This window comes from Delphinapterus leucas, chromosome 11 (genome assembly GCF_059928025.1).
Source record: "Delphinapterus leucas isolate spDelLeu-1000000601 "Yukka" chromosome 11, BTC_Dleu_Yukka2, whole genome shotgun sequence".
NCBI classification, from domain to species: Eukaryota; Metazoa; Chordata; class Mammalia; order Artiodactyla; family Monodontidae; genus Delphinapterus; species Delphinapterus leucas.
The window spans coordinates 83,083,810-83,107,072 of NC_143139.1; the positions used below are offsets into that span (position 1 = coordinate 83,083,810).

The following is a 23,263-nucleotide window of genomic DNA, read 5'->3' on the forward strand; positions in this document are numbered from 1 at the left end:
AGCACGTATGCTCTGGCTCTGAGGCCCAACTGCAAAGATTCTCATTTAGTAGGGTGGGAACTAGAAACCTATATCTTGAACAACTTTTTTACTCTAAAAACCACTGAGCTAGTGTAAAAAAGAAATCTATCACCAAAACCTATCAAAAGTTAAAACAGTATAGAGAAAAATACCATCATTTTCATTCATAGGTAAATACTATGTGCCAGGTATGGTTCTAGGAACTGGGAATAGGGCAGTAAACAAAAAGGTGTATATTCTAGGAGCAGTAGAGACACAAACAATGTATGTAATATATGTAGTGTTTTGCATATAATTAGATGGTTATATGAAGAAAAATATAGTAGGGAAGGAATAAAAGGAATGGGACTAGAAAGAAGGTAATATTTCTGCAAATATTTGAAGGAAGAGAGGGAGCAAACCATAAAGATATTTGGGAAAAGTGTTTCAGGCAGAGAGAACTGATGCAAAGGCCCCGAGACACGCGACTGTCCATATATTTATTCAAGGAACATCAAGGAGGACAGTAGAGCTGGAGCAGAGTGAGTGAAGATATGAGATTAGAAAGGTAATTAGGGAACTAAATTGTATAGCATCTCACGGGCCTCTGAAGGACTTTGGCTTTTATTCCTAGTGAGATGGTAAGCTACATGATTAGAAGAATAAATATGTAAAGAATCATTTACATATATACATGCAAACATATGATATATATTATATATGAAATTCTGAAAAGCAATGAAATTTGTCTAAGTAATTAATAACGAAAATAAAAATGTCAAGTGGTGTCTGTGAACCAGTTGGCTAAATAAATCTAGACAATACCTAATATGGTACCTAGGGTAAGTGTTTAATATTTGTGGAATAAAAGGACAGTGGATTAATACTGAAAAGAAAAATGAGGATTTTTCAAATTCTTGTAAAGTCAGAGGCAATGTATTAAGAATATAACAATTATCCTAAGATGTGGTCTCCTATCAAATATTTCAAGGCAGTCATAGATATCAAGTAGATTTTCCCATTTCCTTTTATATAGGCAAGAAGAGACTAAATAAAAAGCCTTTCAGAGTTACTCTGAAACTTTTCATCTTTTGTTTGAAAGTGTCAAAGACATATTTTTTAACAGTCCATATTTTAAGCTTAGCTTAAGCTTTCCTGGGTTTTAGTTTTAAAAATTCATTTATCATGATTCACACTCAAACTAGCTCTATTTTATTTTTATTAGTTTAAAAAATTTATATTTTCAACCCAAAGTCTGTTTTTTTCCCCAAAGCCTAAAGTCCAGAGCTTTGACTGTCAATTAAGAATTTTGAAAGTGACACAGCTACTTCTGACAGCTAGAGAAAGTGAATGTATTTTCTTCTCCCCATTGTCACCAATGTAGCTTCTAAATAAGCCAATCTATTCTTTCTGGTTGTCAGACAGCCTTAGTTTTTAAATTATTTTGGTGATAAATAATGCCAAGAACAGCAAAACTGTTCTTTAATATCAGTCCTTCTTTTGCCTGATAACAGAATTTTACAGAAGCATTAATTTTCTGATCAACTGAAAAATGGACAGCTAGTTCCTTCAACTACTGTAATAGGACTTTCTACAGGAATGAAATGAACTTCTGTTGTTATAGAAGAGCAAATATTGTGTTGTACTTTTTTGCATACCATGTAATGATTTCTTAGAAAAAATACACATTCTCAAGTCATAATATTAAAAGCATTACCTTACATGGCCAAGTGACTTATGCTCTTTTCTATGAACGAAACTATTGACAGGTGAAATTCAGAATAAAAATACACAAAAAACCATTTGTGTTAGCATACAGGAAATTAAGCTAAAGCCATACGATTTACTAAGTGAATAGTCCACTTTCATTCCTCTATCTGATACATCCAAGATTTGCAAAGATTACGTAAAGCAAAAAATTTACATAAATCTATACTAAACTATGTTAATTTGAAGTGTGAGGTCAGTTTTAATTAGAAAGATTCGACTTCTGCTTACTCTTTATCAGGGCATTCATTAAACACAGAAAAGAAGTAAGAGAGTAGAAAACTTGGTCACTCGGTTTAGCAGTTTTCTCAGATTGAAAAAATAACAATGAAACCTCCAGGGTTAAGAATTTCAGAGGAGGCTGCTAGACAGAGAAGACAGACCAAATTAGCTTACCACTTGAACCATTTTGAGATATCTGGCATATCTTGGATCCTTGGCTACAGTTAAGATATTTTCTGGTGTTACTTCACTTTCCTGTGGTCCAGAGTCTTGTAAACTGTTCGGCTGTAGAGAGTATTGCATATAAAACTTTAGACAATTCACAAAAGGGGTCCGTCATGTTACTTAAAAGGGATGTTTCTTTTTATAATTCTAAAGCAATCAATATCAGAAAAAAATCATATTTCTAAATTTACCAATAATTTAATTATGGGATATATGTTTCCAAATATTTACAAATACTTAAATATGATTTCAGAGGAAGTTACACTTAATATCAACACTATATTGTTCTGTAAAGATGTAAATACATTCATGGCATTAAAAAATTAGAATTCTGCTTTACTTGTCCCAAGTGCTGATAAAAAACATGAATTATTGATGGACCTATTATTTTAATACAACTTTTAATAAAGCTAATAAAGCTATTTGATTTGTCAATTGTTCAACTGTAGCAGACAGAAAATTGATTTTCTGGGTATCTATACCGTCTACACAGTTATATTCCTCATTCATTGAATAATCTTGTTCTAAGTGGATATGGCTATTCTAACATCTTTAAAGGCAATGCCTGGAGAACTTGTGGAAGAGAAACCCATTTCTCAGACAAAATTATGTTTTTATATATTTCAGCTACTGATGAAATTATTAACATTATAAAAACTACTACTTATAATGAAGAATACTGGGGAATGGTCTTTATGGACAAAAATGTTTTTATCATATAGGCAGTTCTCAACTTTGCGTGGTACAATGTTAACTGAAACTTGTCCATATTGGAACCCTATCTTCACTTTAGTGCAAAGCTATGACTGTCTATATACAGTTCTTGATTTTTCTATCAACCTAAACATTTAGAGTAAGTCTAGTTAGTGAATTCTGACTCACTATCTGTATGTTAGCATTAAGAGTAAGTTCCTTAACTGAATAAAATCAATTTTATGTCTACCTATCTATGCTGAAATGTAAATAAATCAAAAAAACTTTAAGTATTCATAGTTTTTAGAATATGAATTATATGTTAAGGTTTTTCCTCAGATAATTCAAATATAAATTAAATCTCTTTTAAATGCTGAAGCAAATAAAACATCCAAAAATTCTTTAGGTTACTCCTGTTATATGACAGTGTCAAGTATACAAAAGTGTGCACGCACGTGTGTATGTGTGTGTATATATATGTATATATACACATTCATCTGTAAAATACATAATTACAAACTGTCCAAAACATTTAATTAAATAAAAAATTCAAACAAGACCCAAGTATGCTTTTAAAAAAATAGGAACAATAAACTCATAGAGTAGCACAATGGAGCAAATGATAATTACATATAAGACCAATGGATTTTAAAACTCAGCCTTTAACTTTGGCCTAATAACTAAGACCTCAACAAGGTTTAATTATATCAGGTCTTACACCTTTGTTATTTGAATGACTCAAATCCTCTCTCATATTTCTCAACTGTCCTTCATTTTATTCTCAAATTAATCTCAATCTGCACAATTGGATGTTCTATTGTAATGATAAGATCTGAACCATGAAATTAAAGTTGCAGAAAAATCAGCATGCAAACCTTGGGTCTTTGACTCATATATATCAATAGATTGGAGATTGTAATGAATGGATGATTAAAAAAAAAGTTCACCATTATCCTTTATCTGATAAGTGAGTTGACTGTAATGTCAATGGAAATTCTGTGTTAAGCAATACTTCAGTCCATTTCAAAATATTTTACATAAAATATACCAACTAAAAACAATGGAGAAGAAATTAAAAAGTTGATTTCAATATTAAGAACATGCTGAACATGCTGATTTTATTAATCCAATCAAGACACAATTTTAGGACATTTTTAAAACTTAGGAAGCCAACAACACTTCATAAATTCTCCAAATGAATTAATATACTATTTTTAAATAAAACTGCCAGAATATCAGGTCATTCTGAATTTTAGATAATTCAGTTGTGATTACTCATAATCAATTTTTTGAGACCTTAAATAGGCAAGACCAACACAGCTGCCTAAGTTTTAAAATACATATTATAGATGGCATGCACAATAACACCTGGAAAAATTAATATTAAAAGTTAGATACCATTTTAGAAATTTATAGAAACATATGACAGTTAGTATCCTCCAAAGAATAATCACTAGGTAGGGTGGAAACATTTAATATTTTTTACACATGCCTTGTTCTAGAGAAAGAATGGTCCATCTTTAACTGAAAAAACCTTGTGAAGTTAAACTCCTCTAAACATCTGGATTTACTCTTGTATGTTATATATATTCCAGTGGCCATCATAATGGAATTTGTTATATTAAGTGGATGTTAAATTTTCTAATATCTAATTATTAAGTAAATGGTCATCTAATTCAATCCCCAAACACATAGTATCTCTAAATATATGGCTCATCCCACAGGGCCTTGCACCACATGTACTCAATATGTTTAACAAGTTCAACACAGGTGCTGGAGACAATGCAATGTAGCATATAAGAGCTAGGATTCTTGACACCAGATTGCCTGGGTTAAAACTCCAGCTCTTACAGTTTGACCTTCAGCAAGTTACTTAACCTCTGTGTACCTCATTTGACGTATCTGTAGACATAGGGCTGTTGTGAGAATTGACTTAATTTATAAAAAGCACTTAGCACACCTCACACAGTAAAAACCTTTACATGTTTAGTTATTATCATCATGGTCAACACCATCATGATCTAAAAAATATCCCGTGAAAAGTACCTCCAGGTACAAATGCAGAATTCCATATAGATAGGAAGTCTGCTTGTTTGGTACTACTTGTTAGACCACCATTTTAGTGATTATTTTATTTTGGATTTTAATACCTCACTGAGATACACTAGAGATTATCTGTTCTTAAACAATAAAGAATTTTTATTTCTTGAAATAAAAAGTCATATAAAATTTAAATTTATACAGAGCATAAATGAACATTAAGACATTAAGAAACGAACACAAAGCATGGGTCTTATTAGGATGTTGATTTAAACAAATCAACTCCCAAAACACACTTTTTAAGACAACTGGTATTTCTTAGATCAGGATCTCTCAAATTTCAAGTCTACAAATCACATAGGAATCTTGTTAAAATGCAGATTCTGATTCCTTAAGTGTGGGGTAGAACCTGAAATCCCACATTTCTAACAGGCCCTCAGGTGATTCTGAGGCTGCTGGCCCATGGAGCAGACTTCAGGCAACAAGGAGTTAGATATTACCAGGGAATTATTGTTAATTATATTGTATATGATAAAGGCATTGTGGTTACACAAGAAAATTTCAGAACTTTTCACAAGGAATTATATAGGGGTGAAATAACATGATGCCTGGAATTCACTTCAGTAAGTGACAAAAAAAGATGAAGCATTTGCAACAAAATTTTAACTGGTGAATCCAGGTAATGGGCATTTGGGTATTCATTGTACATTCTATTTTTGTTCACGTTTGAAAGTTTTTATAATAAAACATTTAAAAGATACATTTCTTATAAGAACTAAGAAAAAAACTTCCACAGTGAACTTGAAGAAAACAATTATATTCAAGATTTTTCCTGGTTCTGTATAGGTTTTCTTTTTTTTATAGGCAAGAAAAATATTAACTTCAGGAAGCCCTTCAAAATAACAAACGAAAAGCTAATAACTTTATTTCAAACTTCATTTTCTATCTTAAGGTTTAAAATATTACTATTCAAAGTATTACATTTTTATTTAACTTCTTTCTTCAAACCTGCTGATTAGGTCTATTTGGTTCAACCAAGATATCTGCTCATGTTTCCCGGAACTTAAATACTTACCTGTGATTGCTCTGAAGTGGTTTCAGAATGTGTTTCATTTGTGATCCTAGTGACACTTACAGGAGATACTTCAAATGTGACATCATCTAGCCCTGGGATAGATGACAACTGAGAAAAGAAAATTAATGTTGGTATATGAGGATAATATTAGGTTCTTAAACACTAAGTTTCTAAGTGTGTGTGTGTGTGTGTGTGTGTGTGTGTGTGTGTTTTAAATAGCTGTCTTAAGTTTTTAAGCCTATAGAAATAGGTTTATAAAATCTCATCTTTGGTTGAAATTCTCCATGCCATAAACTACTTAAAAGTGAAAGGCATTCACAAAATATTTTTGAAGAATTTCTCACCTTTAGCATATCACCATTCTTTCTCAGGAATTATTTTTAAAATCTAAGGAATCCTAGTGTAAGGAATGAGAGCATGGGATTTGGAGTCAGATTGCCTAGGTCTAAGTCACAAAATATGTGACCTTGTGTAAATCGTCCTAGGCCTCAATTTTCTTACCTGTAAAGTGGGGATAAGAAAACCTAGCTCACAAAGTTGTAAAAAGATTTTTATTAAACATATTTTGTTACCCCTCCCCTCAAAATGTGCTTTGTAGCACATTTAAGTTTGAATAATCTGGGAAATGAGAAAACTCTTGCCACATTTTAATGTATGATATAGCTTATTCCTTTTTTTTTCTTTAGTAACATCACTGAATGTTACTAAAATGCATTATTTTTCATACACAAAAAATGAGCATGTTGTCAGTGGTTAAGCATTTCAGGTTGGATTTGCAAGATCCATGCAAACCCTCTTTTCTGATTTCATCCTGATATCAATGATATACATTTGTCAAATGTTTGGCTAACTTTGAGGATTAACTCTACGGCCATGGAAAAAATTAAGGTTAATCTGTCCATATGGCAACTTAACTTGTGACCCTGAACTCTAACTTAAGAATTCCACAAACATTAAAATAATACACATATTCATTATAAAGAATAATGAAAAACCAATGGTAATAAGACCTGAAGAAGCAATATTCATTGAGAACTGTTGACTGATGACAGTATTTAGCACAGTGGCTATGGCCCAAATAGTTTCAAGTGGGTATGGCTACTAAGAGACTATCTTGAACATGTTCAAGGCCAAGTATCCTAAATTACAATCTAAAGAAATGTTCTGAGGGAAATACAGTGGCTGAAGTCCACAGGAAGATGCAGAAAGTACAAGCTAGACATTCTGATCCTTATGTTAAAAGATATTAGTCATTTCACTTCCTTATAAACATTCAATACGTATTTTTTCAGATCAAACTTTTAGATAAAAGGACAAAGTCACATATGTATAGCTGATTCACTTTGTTATAAAGCAGAAACTAACACACCATTGTAAAGCAATTATACTCCAATAAAGATGTTAAAGAAAAAAAAGGATAAAGTCACAAAAATATACTAGCATCTCCATTATTTTATATAGAAAAGGACACAAAACCTGCAAGCTTCAAATCAAACAACGCTTCTATTTTTGCTGTTATAAGATAAAAAGTTATCTTTTGTAATTTCTGACATCAAAATTAGTATTCTTTAGCACTTAATATATTTACAAATGGAAAATAGGTGATATTTTCTCCAAATTTTGCTCTGGAGACATGTAAAGTTTTACATAATTTTTCCTGTGTTATCAATGATTACTATTAAGATAATTGTGAGTTTTCCATCAAATGAAGTAAACTATGTAACAGTTCAATTTGTTAACACGTTACTCATTATGCTTTTGATTCAAATAATGAAAGAAACCTTGACCCATGTGTACATTTAAACAGACTCGGTTAGTGGTTCATAATGAAGATCATTTCCTTTGCAATTATAATAAATTAAACAAAAGAAAACACTGCACCACTTCATGGATGCAGGAGCTAAATTGAATTCATCTCTAAACGCAATTAAAGTTAAGTGTGACTGAGAAAGCTGGTATATGTACAGCAAAGTTTATCCTATAAATTATTCAGAAATACAAACCTTTGCATCTAAAATATTGAGAGTTGTTTCAATTTGCTGGATACGAAGAGAAAGGTCTGCCAGTTTCTGGAAAAGAAAGATTAGAAACAAAAGAATGAAGTCCAAAGGAAAAAAAAAAAAGAATAAAGTCTGATTAAAAATAAACCGTTAACAAGGATAACCAACGGCAGATTTGAAAATAATAAAAACTATGGTTTAAATATTTGTGATTTTCTAACATACTACTCTCTTATTTATATGAGTAAGAATGGGAACTCAAGTATTCTATTAACTTCATTAGCATGCTTCATGGTTATTTTATAAAGCTGTATTCACAGAAAAGAAAAAGTTACATTTTCAGCCTTATCAAACTCATTATCAGAGCCATAATCAATCACTGGGACCAGAATGTAAACTCCTCTGAGGACAAAGATTTTTATTCACTGTTATACCCCTAGTGCCAGAACAGTACTGGACACTTAACAGAAGCCTAATAATTATTTGTTGTTGAAAGAAGGAATTCTTCACAGAACACAAGAATAAAAATTAGCCCAAAACAGAATGGAACAGTATCTGCCTTTATAAATTACTTAAACACATAAATATATACAATTAGTCCCAAATACAAACTTTTCAAGTTTGAAAAGTAAAAAAGGATGAAACTGTAAGATGAGTAGTTAATGTCGGAAAGAATTAAAACAAAGAGAAAAAATAAGAAAGAATACTAAAAAAGCAAAAGGAATCAACCTACCATCAAAATCTAAGATAAACCAGAACCAAGAACTTACCATGCTCTAGTTATTCTGTACAATTAAATTAGCCATATATATACTCCCACACAAATAAAAGTAACATCATAAAATATGTCCATAAGAACATTTATTTAAAACTCCCTCATCCCAAACATTATTAGTGACACAGCCTACAAGCAGTTGGCCAGTTTACTAGTTGGCAGATGTGCAGCATTCTGATTGCTTTCTGGGATATTATCAAGATCTTGACTAACTCATAAGCAGAATTTTAACACCCCGAGAAATGATCATTTTGCCCATATTTAGAGGGGGAGAAAACTGAAAGCAACCATAGAGTAGTTAGTACTTCTTCACAAGACACTTATTTTTTAGATGAGCATTCTTGATATCTACAAAGATATAATTTAAAAATAAAACATTAGAATCTAGTTTTAATGGCATCTGAAGTTAAGTTTAACCTTGATTTCTAGGATTTGTTTACATAAGGCTTTGATACAAATATAAACACAGGCTTATAAAACATCATATGGATAAATTACTCTGCAAATTATACATGTTTTCCTGAAAATCACGGAAATTAAATTTTGACAAATCATTTAATTCACTGCAGAAGCTTAGTAACTGCAGAAATCCCACAGCAAGTTAATTTGTAAAGTGAATGATAATTTCTAACTTATTTTAAAATGCATACATTGTTTTGATTAAAATAAGTGAACACAGAAAAAGAAAAAATGAAATAAAAATTCATTTTTGTTTTAATATATTTATATAAATATGTACTTTTAAGCAATAATCATCACTGTAAACATTTGAGCATTACCTTAGTATGCTACACTGTATATGCAAGTATCATTTGAAATCTCACACCAAGTCTATGAAGTAGAAACTATTATGATGCCAATTTTTTTTGATGTGGACCATTTAAAAAAAAAATAAATTTATTTATTTATTTCATTTTTGGCTGTGTTGGGTCTTTGTTGCTGAGCGGGGGCTATTCTTCGTAGCGGTGCTTAGGCTTCTCACTGTGGTGGCTTTTCTTGTTACGGAGCACGGACTCTAGGCACGCGGGCTTCAGTAGTTGCAGCATGCAGGCTCAGTGGTTGTGGCTTGTGGGCTCTAGAGCGCAGCCTTGGTAGTTGTGGCGCACGGGCTTAGTTGCTCAGCGGCATGTGGGATATTCCCGGACCGGGGCTCAAACCCGTTTCCCCTGCATTGGCAGGCAGATTCTTAACCACTGCGCCACCAGGGAAGTCCCTGTGAACCACTTTTTAAAGTCTTTATTGAACTTGTTACAATATCGCTTCTGTTTTATGTTTTTTGGCTGTGAGGCATTAGGGATCTTAGCCCCCCGACTAAGGATTGAAACTGCACCCCTGCATTGGAAGGCAAAGTCTTAACCACTGGACCTCCAGGGAAGTCCCTATGATGCCAATTTTATTTTTTAATTAATTAATTAATTTTTATTGGAGTATAATTTCTTTACAATGTTATGTTAGTTTCTGCTGTACAATAAAGTGACTCAGCTATATATATATATATATATATCTCCCCTCCTTCCCCCTCATCCCACCCGTCTAGGTCATCACAGAGCACCAGGCTGAGGTCCCTGTGATACACAGCAGGTTCTCACTAGCTATCTATTTTACACATAGTAGTGTATTTTTGTCAAAACTAATCTTCCAATTCATCCCACCCTCCCCTTCCCCCACCCGTGTCCACATATCTGTTCTCTACATCTGCATCTCTATTCCTGCCCTGCAAATAGGTTCATCTGTATCAGTTTTCTAGATTCCACATATATGTGTTAATATACGATATTTGTTTTTCTTTCTGACTTACTTCACTCTGTATGACAGACTCTAGGTCCATCCACATCTCTAAAAACCTAGTTTCATTCGTTTTTATGGCTGAGTAATGTTCCATTTTATATATGTACCACATCTCCTTTATCCATTCATCTGTCGATGGACATTTAGGTTGTTTCCATGTCCTGGCTATTGTAAATAGTGCTGCAATGAACACTGGGGTACAAGTGACTTTTTGAATCATGGTTTTCTCAGGGTATATGCCCAGTAGTGGGATTGCTGGGTCGTATGGTAGTTCTATTTTGTTTTTTAAGGAACCTCCATACTGTTCTCCATAGTGGCTGTATCAATTTACATTCCCACCAACAGTGCAGGAGGGTTCCCTTTTCTCCACACCCTCTCCAGCATTTATTGTTTGTAGATTTTTTGACGATGGCCATTCTGACCAGTATGAGGTGATACCTCACTGTAGTTCTGATTTGCATTTCTCTTTTAAAGATGAGAAAACTGAGTCTTTATACAAGTAAAATAATCTGAACTCAAACACTCGAACTCCAGATACTAAATATTTTTGAAAGTGTTTCAGCTTGTTAAAGCATGATGCCATAGACTCTGGGTGTTGATGTGTCAATGCAGACTGTAACAAACTGAGTGTAATAAATGTACCATGCTGGTGGGGCATGCTGATAATGGGGAATGTTGTGCACAAGGGTTGGGAGTGTGAGTCAAGGAATAAATGGGAACTCTATACTTTCTGCTCAATTTTGCTGTGAACCTAAAATTGCTCTAAAAAATAAAGTTTAATTTTTTTAAAAAGATGGAAAATTCCTGAGTATTGCATAGATATAATTTTTGTTATTCAAAGCTAATAAATGATCAACCTGCTTCTCACTAAAACTAAGATGCTATTGTGCTGAATACTGGGAATCAAATTTTTCTGATCAAATTTCCTAAAATAGATGCTGTTTATCTGGAATTATTTAAAAAGATAGGTATTAAAATTTTTTTCAGGATTAGATCATAAATTGTCTTTAAATGGATACTCAAATGTTCACACAAGATAGGCTAAGGATTGAAATACTAGTCTTGGAAAATAAGGGAATAAGGATGAAAATGTTTATTCAGAAAACTACTTCTTGATAAGGAAGATTAAAGAGGCTTGGGAAAAAAAAAGTTATACTTTCCACAGCAGTAATTTCCAATTTTTTCTGGATGCAAATTCATCTGGTATGTCAATCTTTTGCTTTGGCACTCATTTTACCTACTTTCATCTACTATTATCAAAACCTCACCAAAATGAAATGACCTGGTTTTTTAATAAAACAAGATTATATGAATGATTTATTCAAGCAAGACACTGATCTAAGCATCAATATATTTTAATTAGTTATAATTTATCTGAATATTCTTGATATCTAATCTAGAAACAACGGTAATTGTGAAGTCTAAAGAAATCTGAAACTGTAATTTAATTTAAAAAAATCTGTGCTTTCTATTGGTGAGAGTCATAGGTCCTAATACTACTGTGATTTCTGTTGACCAAATTTAAAGAAAATGTGAAATTTAAGTTAAAGGTAAAAAAATATATATACATGATTTTTTTCCCCCATCCAAGTTCATGTACCCCAAATTCAGAACAACTATGTAAATGATTTTCTGAAAATCAGATCAACAAAAGGCTTTTCCTCTTGGCTAGGGAAGATCTTTGCTGTGGATAAATCATGTTTTTTAAATTATCCATAAAGGTATTATCTATCTTCTCTAGAGCTGGTTTTTGAGAGTCTAAAATATTAAATATGCTACCTGTTATACAACTTAATGCTTTAATAAAGGATATATTACTATATCACGATTTTGAATTTTTAAGTATGTAATTGGTATCTTTTGTAATCCTACACATTTTATTTTATGCATTTAAAAACATTAATTTCATTTCACTAGACTGCCAAAGGACCCATGGCACATTTAAGAACCTCTGCTTTTCAAAGATTATTCAGCATAATAAATGTTTTTGAGTCTGTTCCCATGTAATTATTGCTATAACACACATAAATATGTACTTTTTAGAAAGCCACTATCACTTGACAAAATACACCTGGCTTCATTTATGGGCTGCTGAAGCTCATTTCTAAGATGTTTATGTTTTCTGCATTTTCCTTCTAAACCCCTAGGCCACCATAAAGTAGGTTTCTCAACCTTGGCTCTATTGATGTTTTGGGCTGGATAATTCTTTGTTGTGAAGGACTATCCTGTACACTACAGGATGTTTGCAGAATCTCTGACCTCTACCCACTAAATGCCACAAAAACTCCCCAACTGTGACAAGTAAAAACATCTCTAGACATTGCCAAATGTCCCCTGGTTGAGAACTACTACTCTGAAGTGTAGATGACTATGGATATATTATAAGTAACATGATCAATAACAGTAACTGTCCCCACCTCTGAAAGTTTCAGCAGAGAAGAAACAGAAAGGTAACAATCTTTCCAATCCATTTAACCATCCATCCTCTTTATAAGGGTTTAAAGCAAACCTGAAATACCTTGATTTGGGACAAGAGGGGAATACACAAGGTGCCTAGTTTGTCAGATAAGTTGAAAACTTCTTGATGCATCCATCACCCACCTATTCCTAAGGCAGTGCATTTTATTGACGAGAAAAAAAGAAGACAAAGGAAGAAATATGGAGTTAACAGTTGAACATGGAAAAAAAAAACACCGTTGGGCTTCCCCGGTGGCACAGTGGTTGAGAGTCCGCCTGCCGATGCAGGGGACGCGGGTTCGTGCCCCGGTCCGGGAGGTTCCCACAAGCCGCGGAGCGGCTGGGCCCGTGAGCCATGGCCGCTGAGCCTGCGTGTCCGGAGCCTGTGCTCCGCAGCGGGAGAGGCCATGGCAGTGGGAAGCCCGCGTACCGCAAAAAACAAACAAACAAACAAAAAAACAAAAAAAAAACCACTGTGGTATTTCAGGTTTGTAAAATATCCAATTTGCATATCCAGTTCTTTAAAAGAGAAACAGTATTTTAAATTCATGGATCTCTTGGTATACCACTTTCGGTTGAATATGTCCTGGAAACCAGAGAGAGAAGCAATCCACGGTTTTACTAAGCTTCATCTGACACTTAAACCCAGCAGTTGTAAAAGTTATAAAAGCAGTTGGAAAAGTTGTAGCAGAAAATAGGGTTTTAAGCAAAACATTATTTGGTTGAAGGTTAAGTCTGATGGTGGGCTTAAAAATTGGATGTAGGGCTTCCCTGGTGGTGCAGTGGTTGAGAGTCCACCTGCCGATGCAGGGGACACAGTTCGTGCCCCGGTCTGGGAAGATCCCACATGCCGCGGAGCGGCTGGGCCTGTGAGCCATGGCCGCTGAGCCTGCGCGTCCGGAGCCTGTGCTCCGCAATGGGAGAGGCCATAGCAGTGAGAGGCCCGCGTACCGCAAAAAAAAGAAAAAAAAAAATTGTATGTAGATTTTTTTTAGGTCGTATGAAAATTCTCAGCACTTTTTGCCTGTACTTAAAGATTTTTTAAAAAAGAAACATTTTAGAATATTTAAAAAATGACTAAAACCCCAGTATTCTAGGCATGTTACAAGTCTGAGTCAAAGTAACACACCTGACTGCCCTGTTTATTGATACTGAGTACTTTTAAGATTCACAGTAAGGTTAAACTTCTGCTCAGTCTTACCTGTGCTATGTATAGACCTTGTGTCATCCTCCACCTTCCTCCATTTAAAATTTGCAGTCCCAGTGGACTTCCACAAGATTTTGCTGATAAGGGCCAGAATAGAAATGCTTACTGGAGACTTGTGAGGGAAGAAGAGGTGACCCTAAGTAACTCTGCCAATTGGGTCTGATTCAACTACTTTCCTTTCTCCGTCTTCTAACTTTTCTCCTACCTTGGTTCTAGTCATTAGAAGAGTTACAAAGTGGCTCAGTATCCAGAAAGTTTTTAAAAAGCTATGTTCTTCACTTTTCTCTTTCTCAGAGAACTTTAAAACCGGTATTAGTGATGAAGAGCCCTAGCAATTGGTTTCAAATTTAATTCCCATTTGAGTTTAGCTGTGACTGAAGTTACTGGTTGGGTTTGGTTCAAACCAGATTATGTGAAAAAACCAAAACCAAAACAAACAAACAAACAAACAAAAACCCCCCAAATCAACCCCCCCTCAAAAAAAAAAAACAAACCCAAACCCACCCAAAACAAATCAAAACCTACCAGGTTTTCTTTTTCCTCCAGTTCACTTCCAGTTCAAAAAGTAATAACTGAGGTTCATTTTTTACTAAGGGAAACAAGAGTTGTTTTGGTTCTTGTTTAAGGCTTTAACTAAACAAGGCCCACAGGTATAACAGGTGCTATAAACAAATAACAACCCATTTTGGAAAACTACATTGATCTTAACTAGGGAGAAAACGACACTTCGTGTTTGAATAACTATATTATATCCTTGGAATTTATCATTATCAAAAAGACATTATATCAAATAGACATGGCATAGTAAAGAGGAGAATACAAATCTAAAAACTAAATTTTAAAATAGCTTTAAAGAAGACACTGCAGTCTCTCCCTTGAAAATGATGTAAATATGCATCATATTCAGATCAGATGGTGCAATAGAACAGAAGACTGAGACAGTTTTGTTTTTATCAGTTAATAGATCAGAGTTGGAATCCCAGCTCTTTTAATTTCTAGCTGTGTGACTGGGCAAGTTAGAGCAGCTACTGCAGCCATAAATACTATACACTCAAATACATGGTGAGTGAATGAATAAACGACTAAGCAAATGATTTAAGCCTCTCTACATCTCAGTTTCTGTATTTCTAAAAAAGAGATAATTGGACCTCTCTCAAAGAGCTGTTCTGTGATGATTAAATACATGTAAAGCACTTAGTACAATGCCTCACACAGAATAAGCACACAATAAATATTAGTTATTGTCATCACACCAAGTATTGATAAAAAGTCTACAACTGACATAAACATCCAAACTGTTACAATATGAATTCTAAATGAGTTACAGTCAACCCTAGATTATCAACCATTAAGGAGAAAAAGGCATAAGCTACCTTTAAATTTCATGAATTTTTAGTCAACAAAATTTTTTCTAGAGTTCAAGGAAGAAATAGGAAATAGTGATATAGTCAAGACAGCCAACCGTTTTGGGGGGTAGTGGAGAGAAGAATAGAAAGAGGGAAAGAGTGAATCATGAGGCTTTGATAATGCATAAGCAATCAATAAACAAAAGACAATTATTATATTTGATCTAGTCTTCAGCAAATAACACTCACTCCCCAGGCACTGAAAACTGTTAGGCCCTACAAAGGTGCGGGGCTATCCCTACCTCAGGGCAGCTGTATGAAGCTGCTTTCACAGATGTGTTTGTTGGTTGTTTTGTTGGTGCTTACTTTTTAAACTGGAGATGAGAAGTATGGGGATGGAGTATTCGCCCTTCTCTGCTAACAATCCTGGAACAGTCTCTCTCCAGATACTTCTCCACCCTACCGTGGTATACAAAGTGAAGGGCTAAATCCTTGGCTTACTGCTTTTCAGTCAGTCAATTTTTTATGCCATTTATAGAGGCAGCAGTCCAAGATAAAACTCAGGGAAGCAAGCACCTAGACTCTGAGCCTGTTAGATAAAAAATATTGACTTGAGCCCCTTACTCTATCAATCATCATATCACATTTCAATTTCTTTTGTCTTAATGAGAAGGCAGAAGTTATTTTGATAACTAAACAAAAACAACAGCTGGAACCTTATACAAGTTAAAATAGTTTTCCTGTCTCCATGCAGTTTTTATTAATATATCTAACAAAAACTATACGCTAAGGCTTTACCTCATATTATTTATAAGACAGAATGAACTGAATATTGTTTGACTCAACTGTGAATTATCTCATTTCCCCCCATTCTCCCTATTTTTTTGGGGGGTGTGTTATTTGCTTTATTTTATTTTATTATAAATTTATTTTATTTATTCACTTTTGGCTGCATTGGGTCTGCGTTGCTGAACGCCGGCTTTCTCTAGTTGCGGCGAGCAGGGTCTACTCTTCGTTGCGGTGCACGGGCTTCTTGTTGAGGTGGCTTCTCTTGTTGTGGTGCACGGGCTCTAGGCGCGTGGGTTTCAGTAGTTGTGGCTCGCGGGCTCTAGAGTGCAGGCTCAGTAGTTGTGGAGCATGGGCTTAGCTGCTCTGCAGCATGTGGGATTTTCCCGGACCAGGGATGGAACCCATGTCCCCTGCATTGGCAGGAGGATTCTTAACCACTGTGTCACCAGGGAAGTCCTATTTGCTTCGTTTTAAAAAATTAATCACAGGCCATCATCAAAAATTCTAGAAACAATAAATGCTGGAGAGGGTGTGGAGAAAAGGGAACACTCTTGCACTGTTGGTGGGAATGTAAATTGATACAGCCACTATGGAGAACAGTATGGAGGTTCCTTAAAAAACTAAAGATAGAACTACCATACGACCCAGCAATCCCACTATTGGGCATATACCCTGAGAAAACCATAATTCAAAAAGAGTCACATACAGGGCTTCCCTGGTGGCACAGTGGTTGAGAGTCCGCCTGCCGATGCAGGGGACACGGGTTCATGCCCCGGTCTGGGAAGATCCCACATGCCGCGGAGTGGCTGGGCCCGTGAGCCATGGCCGCTGAGCCTGCACATCCAGAGCCTGTTTTCCGCAACGGGAGAGGCCACAACAGTGAGAGGCCCGTGTACCGCAAAAAAAAAAAAAAAGAGTCATGTACCAAAATGTTCATTGCAGCTCTATTTACAATAGCTAAGATATGGAAGCAACCTAAGTGTCCATCAACAGATGAATGGATAAAGAAGATGTGGCACATCTATACAATGGAATATTACTCAGCCATAAAAAGAAATGAAATTGAGTTATTTGTAGTGAGGTGGATGGACCTAGAGTCTGTCATACAGAGTGAAGTAAGTCAGAAAGAGAAAAACAAATACTGCATGCTACCACATATATATGGAATCTAAGAAAAAAAAAAAAAGGTCATGAAGAACCTAGGGGTAAGATGGGAATAAAGACGCAGACCTACTAGAGAATGGACTTGAGGACGTGGGGAGGGGGAAGGGTAAGCTGGGACAAAGTGAGAGAGTGGCATGGACATATATACACTACCAAACGTAAAATAGATAGCTAGTGGGAAGCAGCTGCATAGCACAGGGAGATCAGCTCCGTGCTTTGTGACCACCTAGAGGGGTGGGGTAGGGAGGGTGGCAGGGAGGGAGACGCAAGAGGAAAGAGATATGGAAACATATGTATATGTATAATTCACTTTGTTATAAAGCAGAAACTAACTCACCATTGTAAAGCTATTATACTCCAATAAAGATGTTAAAAAAAAAAAGACAAAAAAAGGAAATAAAAGGTATACATATAAAAAAAATTAATCACAGGACTTTTATAGTAGCTTAACAAGCATAAGTTAACAATAATTAAACTGACAAAAATTGGTATTCACTAGTTAACTTCTTGGGAACATTCCTATATTGTGCCAATCAAAATGCATCTGGAATGGAGATACATCATACATTGTACAAAATACTAGGAGACTGGCTAGGACTGGGAAGTCTCTGGGTATTCTCTGGGTATTTCCTGTAGCAGGCCTTGACTTCTGAGTGAAATCATTTTAATTTCTGTATAAAGCATCCTTGAAAGGGTATTTAGCTTTAAGTGGTCACTATCATACCAGTGTGGGGCTTTTCTCTAGTCTATGGACAGAGCACAGTCAATGGTCTTCTTTAGTATTCAAGTATGTATATGTATCCTGTTCCTAGTACACAATAATGTTCCCAATGACAACAATCTTGACTCCCACACTTTTTAGGCAGCAACCACCCCTCTCTGAACAGTCTCTATTCAAGGACTTGATTGTGGAGGATACTCAGTCATATGGCAAACAGTAACTTCAGCACTCAGGAAGTTCACGACACCAAAATGGAGCCCTAAGGTTTAACATGATCCTCAAGTGGTAAAGAAGACTGATAAAGAACAACACCTTTTGGTTTCAGATGACTGTTGTTCTATTTCCTTGTCCCCTTTCTCCTTTCTTAAACCCAGTTTCAACCCATGCTTCCTATTTTCCTCCCCACTCTCTTTTTTAGCTTTTTATAAGACAGGAGTCCCTGGATCTTGTACCTCACCTGTAACGGGGTTACTTAATCCTTACTTCACAAGTCATTTGCAGAAAGTTTTTTTTTTTTAATTTCCATAATGATATTTAATGCCCCAGTTATGTTTCTAGGCTACCTCCCCATCATCTCTTGGATCAAGCAATGTAAAATAATTTTGATATAAACTGAAACAATGTATACTTAAAATGTAATCTTTGGGGTAAGAGAAACATAACCAATTTCAAAATAAAAAATGTCTTTAACTGTGAAATCTTGGAATTCCTTTTGCTTTCTTTAACCACAATAAACCTTCCTGAACTAGTTTACAAAGCTTCTAGAAAATTAATTCAGCAGAGATGGGCTGTAGAAATGATGGTAAGAGAATCAAAGAGGATTTAAGGCAATGTTAACATAATAACTGGTTGACAAGAGGTTATGGTACATGAATACATAGACTGTAATTCTTGTTTTACTCATTTGTTACCTTCAGAAGTGCAAGGTGACATCTGGGCTACTCATTAAACGAGTATCACAGGACCTACCTCCTCACAAACTGTAGAAAATCGGTTGAGGAACTGTACAGTGTGCACCACAAACTGGTTTAGAAATGCCACCGTTCTTTTCTGTTGAATAGCTGGCACCTGTGTCACGTAAAAATAAACATGATCCATACAGGAGGAACGTACACCGTGCTATCCCCTGGATATTAATAATAACGGGGCGTTTTGCTGTGTGAGATGAGTTACTGAAAGTACTGCCAAGAGTCATTAATTTGTTTTCCTAAACTGTAGGGGTGGGGTGTCCGAAGGTGACAGAGGCTGCAAAGTCTGAGAATGGGCTCTGGATTCACAGGTGTGAACTTTCGCAGGTAAAGGCAACACACAGAAACACACGAAAAACTCAAGGGCCGAATAAAAGAGGTAGGGTTAGAGATCGGAACCGGCCCGTGTCGCCAGCGCTTCACCCTTGACGATAGGGACTTGTGACCCGGGAAGCGTAGGCTGGGAGAGGCAAATTACCCCCGCCCCCCTTAGACAGCTCGGGAGGGACCCCTTTTTAATGTGGACTGTGGGATTCTCCCTCCCGAGAGAGGTGGAAGACAGGCCCAGGCCAGGGTTGAGCAAAAAGAGACACGGCGGGGGCGGGGGGGGGCAGGTGTGTCTCTCTGGAAACCCGGCGTCCCTTCCCCATCCTCCTCCCAGGTCGCCGAAGTCCAACTCCTTCTTTTACAAACCTTAGTCAGGTCTATGCCTGACCCCATGAGAGGAAGCCCATCCTCATCCATCTCCTCAGCGGGCGGGGGACCCAGGGCTCGCCCACAAACCCCTCCCCGACCCGGCCCGGCCCGCCCAACCCGGTAATAGCGTCCGAAAGCCTCCCCTAGTCCCCGCCTCCCGGGCCCTTCCCGCCGGAAGGAAACGCCTCCCCCAGCCAATCACTCGGCGGCTCCCGGGGAGCCCGCCCCTTCGCACGGCAGTCTGGGATTGATAGTTCTAGCTCCGGATTGTGACGTCGAACGAGGGCCGTCGGGTGCAGCAAGGGTGCAATTCTAGCAAAATCTTAAAAAGCCTCTCCCCCTGCCACCACCCCAAAAAAGTAAAGCATCGCGTCTGTTTGAAGTTATACCTGCTTAGTCTCTTCTACTATATACGCAACTAATTCATTCGTTAATCAAAAGAAATATATAATACATATATTTTTAAGTGCCAGATACTCTGCTAGTCCCTGTGGTGAATACAGACTGAATCAGATTGAGCATATGTATCTATCTAAAGAGCTACAGAAACATCCTCAGTCGGACAATTGACAAAAATGTTTTTTCCAAGTGGTTTAGGTTCTTAAAAAAAAAAGACAAATGCAATGCTATAAGATGTAATTTCTAGTTAATAGAAAAGTGGGAGTGTCTGCCTCCTAGGATCCTTGATCATTACTGTTCATCAGTCATCCATAGCTCCTGACAGCAGCGCCACTCACAACTTAACTGAATTTCCAGGGCTGTTAAAAACAATCTATAGCTAGAAGTCTTGGTCAACTGCCAGAAATCCTCTGAAATATATACTCCCTTCCTCCAGGCTCTCTCTCATTGGATTTCACTTACAATAGTGAATTTTGGAGACAAAACAAGTAAATTGTAATGAATACTGATTTCAAAGGGCAGAGACTTTAAATGCCACCTGCATATATCCATTAAGTTTTAAAAGTTTTAAGAATTTTTTAATAGTTATCTTTCTTTTCATAGCAGATAACTAGAAAATCACTACTTCTATCATGAATCAGTTCTTGGGGGTGGGGGGGTGGGGAATGATGATCATTGGCTTCTTATGGGTTTTTTCCTGCTCTGCTTCAGGATGAACAGTTAGAGGGGTATAGTGTTGGTTCCTAATAGTGGGAAAATAAATTTAAATGTCCCCTATCCCTGCTACACCCATCCCTCAGGAGTGATACAAATCATCGATTGGGACTTGGTTAAGTGAAGGAATTCTAGCCTAGTTATTCATTCTAGGCTAGTTATAATCTAGCCTAGTTAAAAATCCATTGTTTTAGGCTCCTTCTTTTAATTGTGCCTTTCCTAACTTCACTCTCAAAGTTGGGTTGTAGGCTTATGTCCTCTAGACAGCAGACAGGATTCCTCCCTAAAAAGTGGACTACCTCAAGAGAAGAGATCTGAAGATATTTACAGTTAGGGGGTCCCCAATAAAACAGCATATAACCTAATGACTAAGGAAGCCTGCTTTCTTTAAGGGGGGGTGGGGAAATGTCCTTCTGCTGCATTGTACCCAGGGACTTTAATTTATGGAGATGGCTGAGTGCTGACAGAGAGGTAATTGCCATTGAAAGAATGTGTTACTCACATTTTCCAAGAGAAGGGGACCTACCATGCCACACAAGGCCATAGGGGAAACACGAGATTTTGGTTAGGAGGCAGACAGAAGCAGGAACCAGGGGAAAGCCTAGGCCAGATCCTTTACTGGAATTTCTTTGGGAAAGGCAAGTCGGGGCAGGAGAAACAGGTGAAAATTGGCTGGTATGAATGATTCCAGTGGGCTTTGGGGCATAGGAGTTGTCCCTGTTGTCTGTACCTGGCCCTGGGTTGATTTAGGGCAGTGGAAATATTGGCTTGATGTAGAAGAGTTTAGATAAGGAGGTGGTTGGGGGTAATGGGCTGGATTGGTTGGTTTGCATATGAAAAACATGCTTCCAAGTAAATTGTTTGACTATCTTTGGGAATTAGCTAGCCCTGGGAGAGGCAGTCTTTCCCAGGGTCTGTAAGTCCACAAATGCCAGAGCTTCAGGGATACAGAAATTAAGAAAATATAGTTAATATAACTGTTCCTGTGATGAATAGATGCTAAAAAGACAATTACAGAATCCAAGAAAACACAGAACACTCACCCTTCAGTATGTGACCTTACAGGTAACAGTTTCAGCAAGGCACCTCACTCCTAGGTGTAGAGTCTCATTCAGTTTCTCAAGAAGGGATCAGAGGGGAAGGAGTAGCTGCCTGGCTATGCAAACCAGGGGGAAGGTATTTGGGAGGGAGAGGCTAATTGTTCTAGGAGGGACAGTAGTCTTAAAGAAGGATCTTATTTCCCTGTCCAGGGATTGAACCTAGCTGCCAGTCCACCAGGGGCTAGAGGCTAGAAGCAAAGTTCCCTGATTCTTACCCCTTTGGAAAGCAAAAATGTTTCAAGGAGGCAAAAACTGCAAAACAGGTACAAAGTTTATTATTAGAGACACAACACACAGAGAAACTATTTATTTATTTAACTCAGAAGCAAGGGAGAAATACGCACCCAGAAAGAGTGTGGGTGTCCCCCCCTAATGAGGAGGAGTGCAGTAAAGAGGTGATTTAAATCACTTATATAGGACAGTCCTTCCAGGTCTTTGTTTATCTTTGGCCAGTTATGGTGTTTCTTTTTTCACACGCAACTGGTCTTAGGACCCTCCCCAAGATGTCTGCACAACTTTTTGCTAAGATGGATCCCACTGCAGAGGCCTGTGGGTGCATGTCCACAAATATTATGGGGTGGCACCTCCTCCCTTTTTGACCCCCAAGGAGCCTTCCTGCACATGTGTAGACAGGGAAGTTTTCCTTGACCTCAGGAGTGGGCACCTTATCTCTTTACTTTAGCAGAGCTCAGCTTCTGCCACTAGCTTTGTCCTTGGAGTTTCTGGGTGAGAACAAAGCTTCAATTTTACTCCACTTGACAACCACCAGCTGTCTGGCCCAGAGGCCCATCTATCTCCTACCTCATAATCATTCCTCATCCAGACTCTCAATCTAACCTCTTGTTTTAATAACCCCTAAAACATGGTGCCCCGCTTTAGAGGGAACTGGTGCCCCTCCCAAATCCAAGTGTCTTCTAAACTGCCACTTCTTTTAATCCATATAAAGCTCCTTGCTTTCATCCCTCATTTGATACCTAGCACATTGTGACCATGTGGTACTGCCAACCTATTTGTAATTTCTTTGAGATCAGAGGCCAGTTTCCATTTCTTTATATTCCCTTATACCTATTACAGAGCCATGCACATGATAGATAGAAGTATCTGCTTATTTTTAAGT

General features: G+C 36.7%; 1 protein-coding gene across 1 annotated transcript in view; it reads right to left on the reverse strand.

Annotated features, from left to right (window-relative positions):
- The window catches only part of WASHC3 (WASH complex subunit 3), a 53,126-nt gene extending 33,066 nt beyond the window's left edge, over positions 1-20,060 (reverse strand). The window contains exons 1-5 of the mRNA XM_022599992.3: positions 19,931-20,060; positions 19,239-19,337; positions 8,026-8,091; positions 6,023-6,130; positions 2,164-2,274 (exon numbers count right to left, since the gene is read on the reverse strand). Of these exons, the coding sequence (XP_022455700.3) occupies positions 2,164-2,274; positions 6,023-6,130; positions 8,026-8,091; positions 19,239-19,337; positions 19,931-19,981 (435 nt within the window). The 5' untranslated portion in view covers positions 19,982-20,060. The remainder of the gene's footprint in view (positions 1-2,163; positions 2,275-6,022; positions 6,131-8,025; positions 8,092-19,238; positions 19,338-19,930) is intronic.
- Between the last annotated feature and the right edge of the window lie 3,203 nt (positions 20,061-23,263).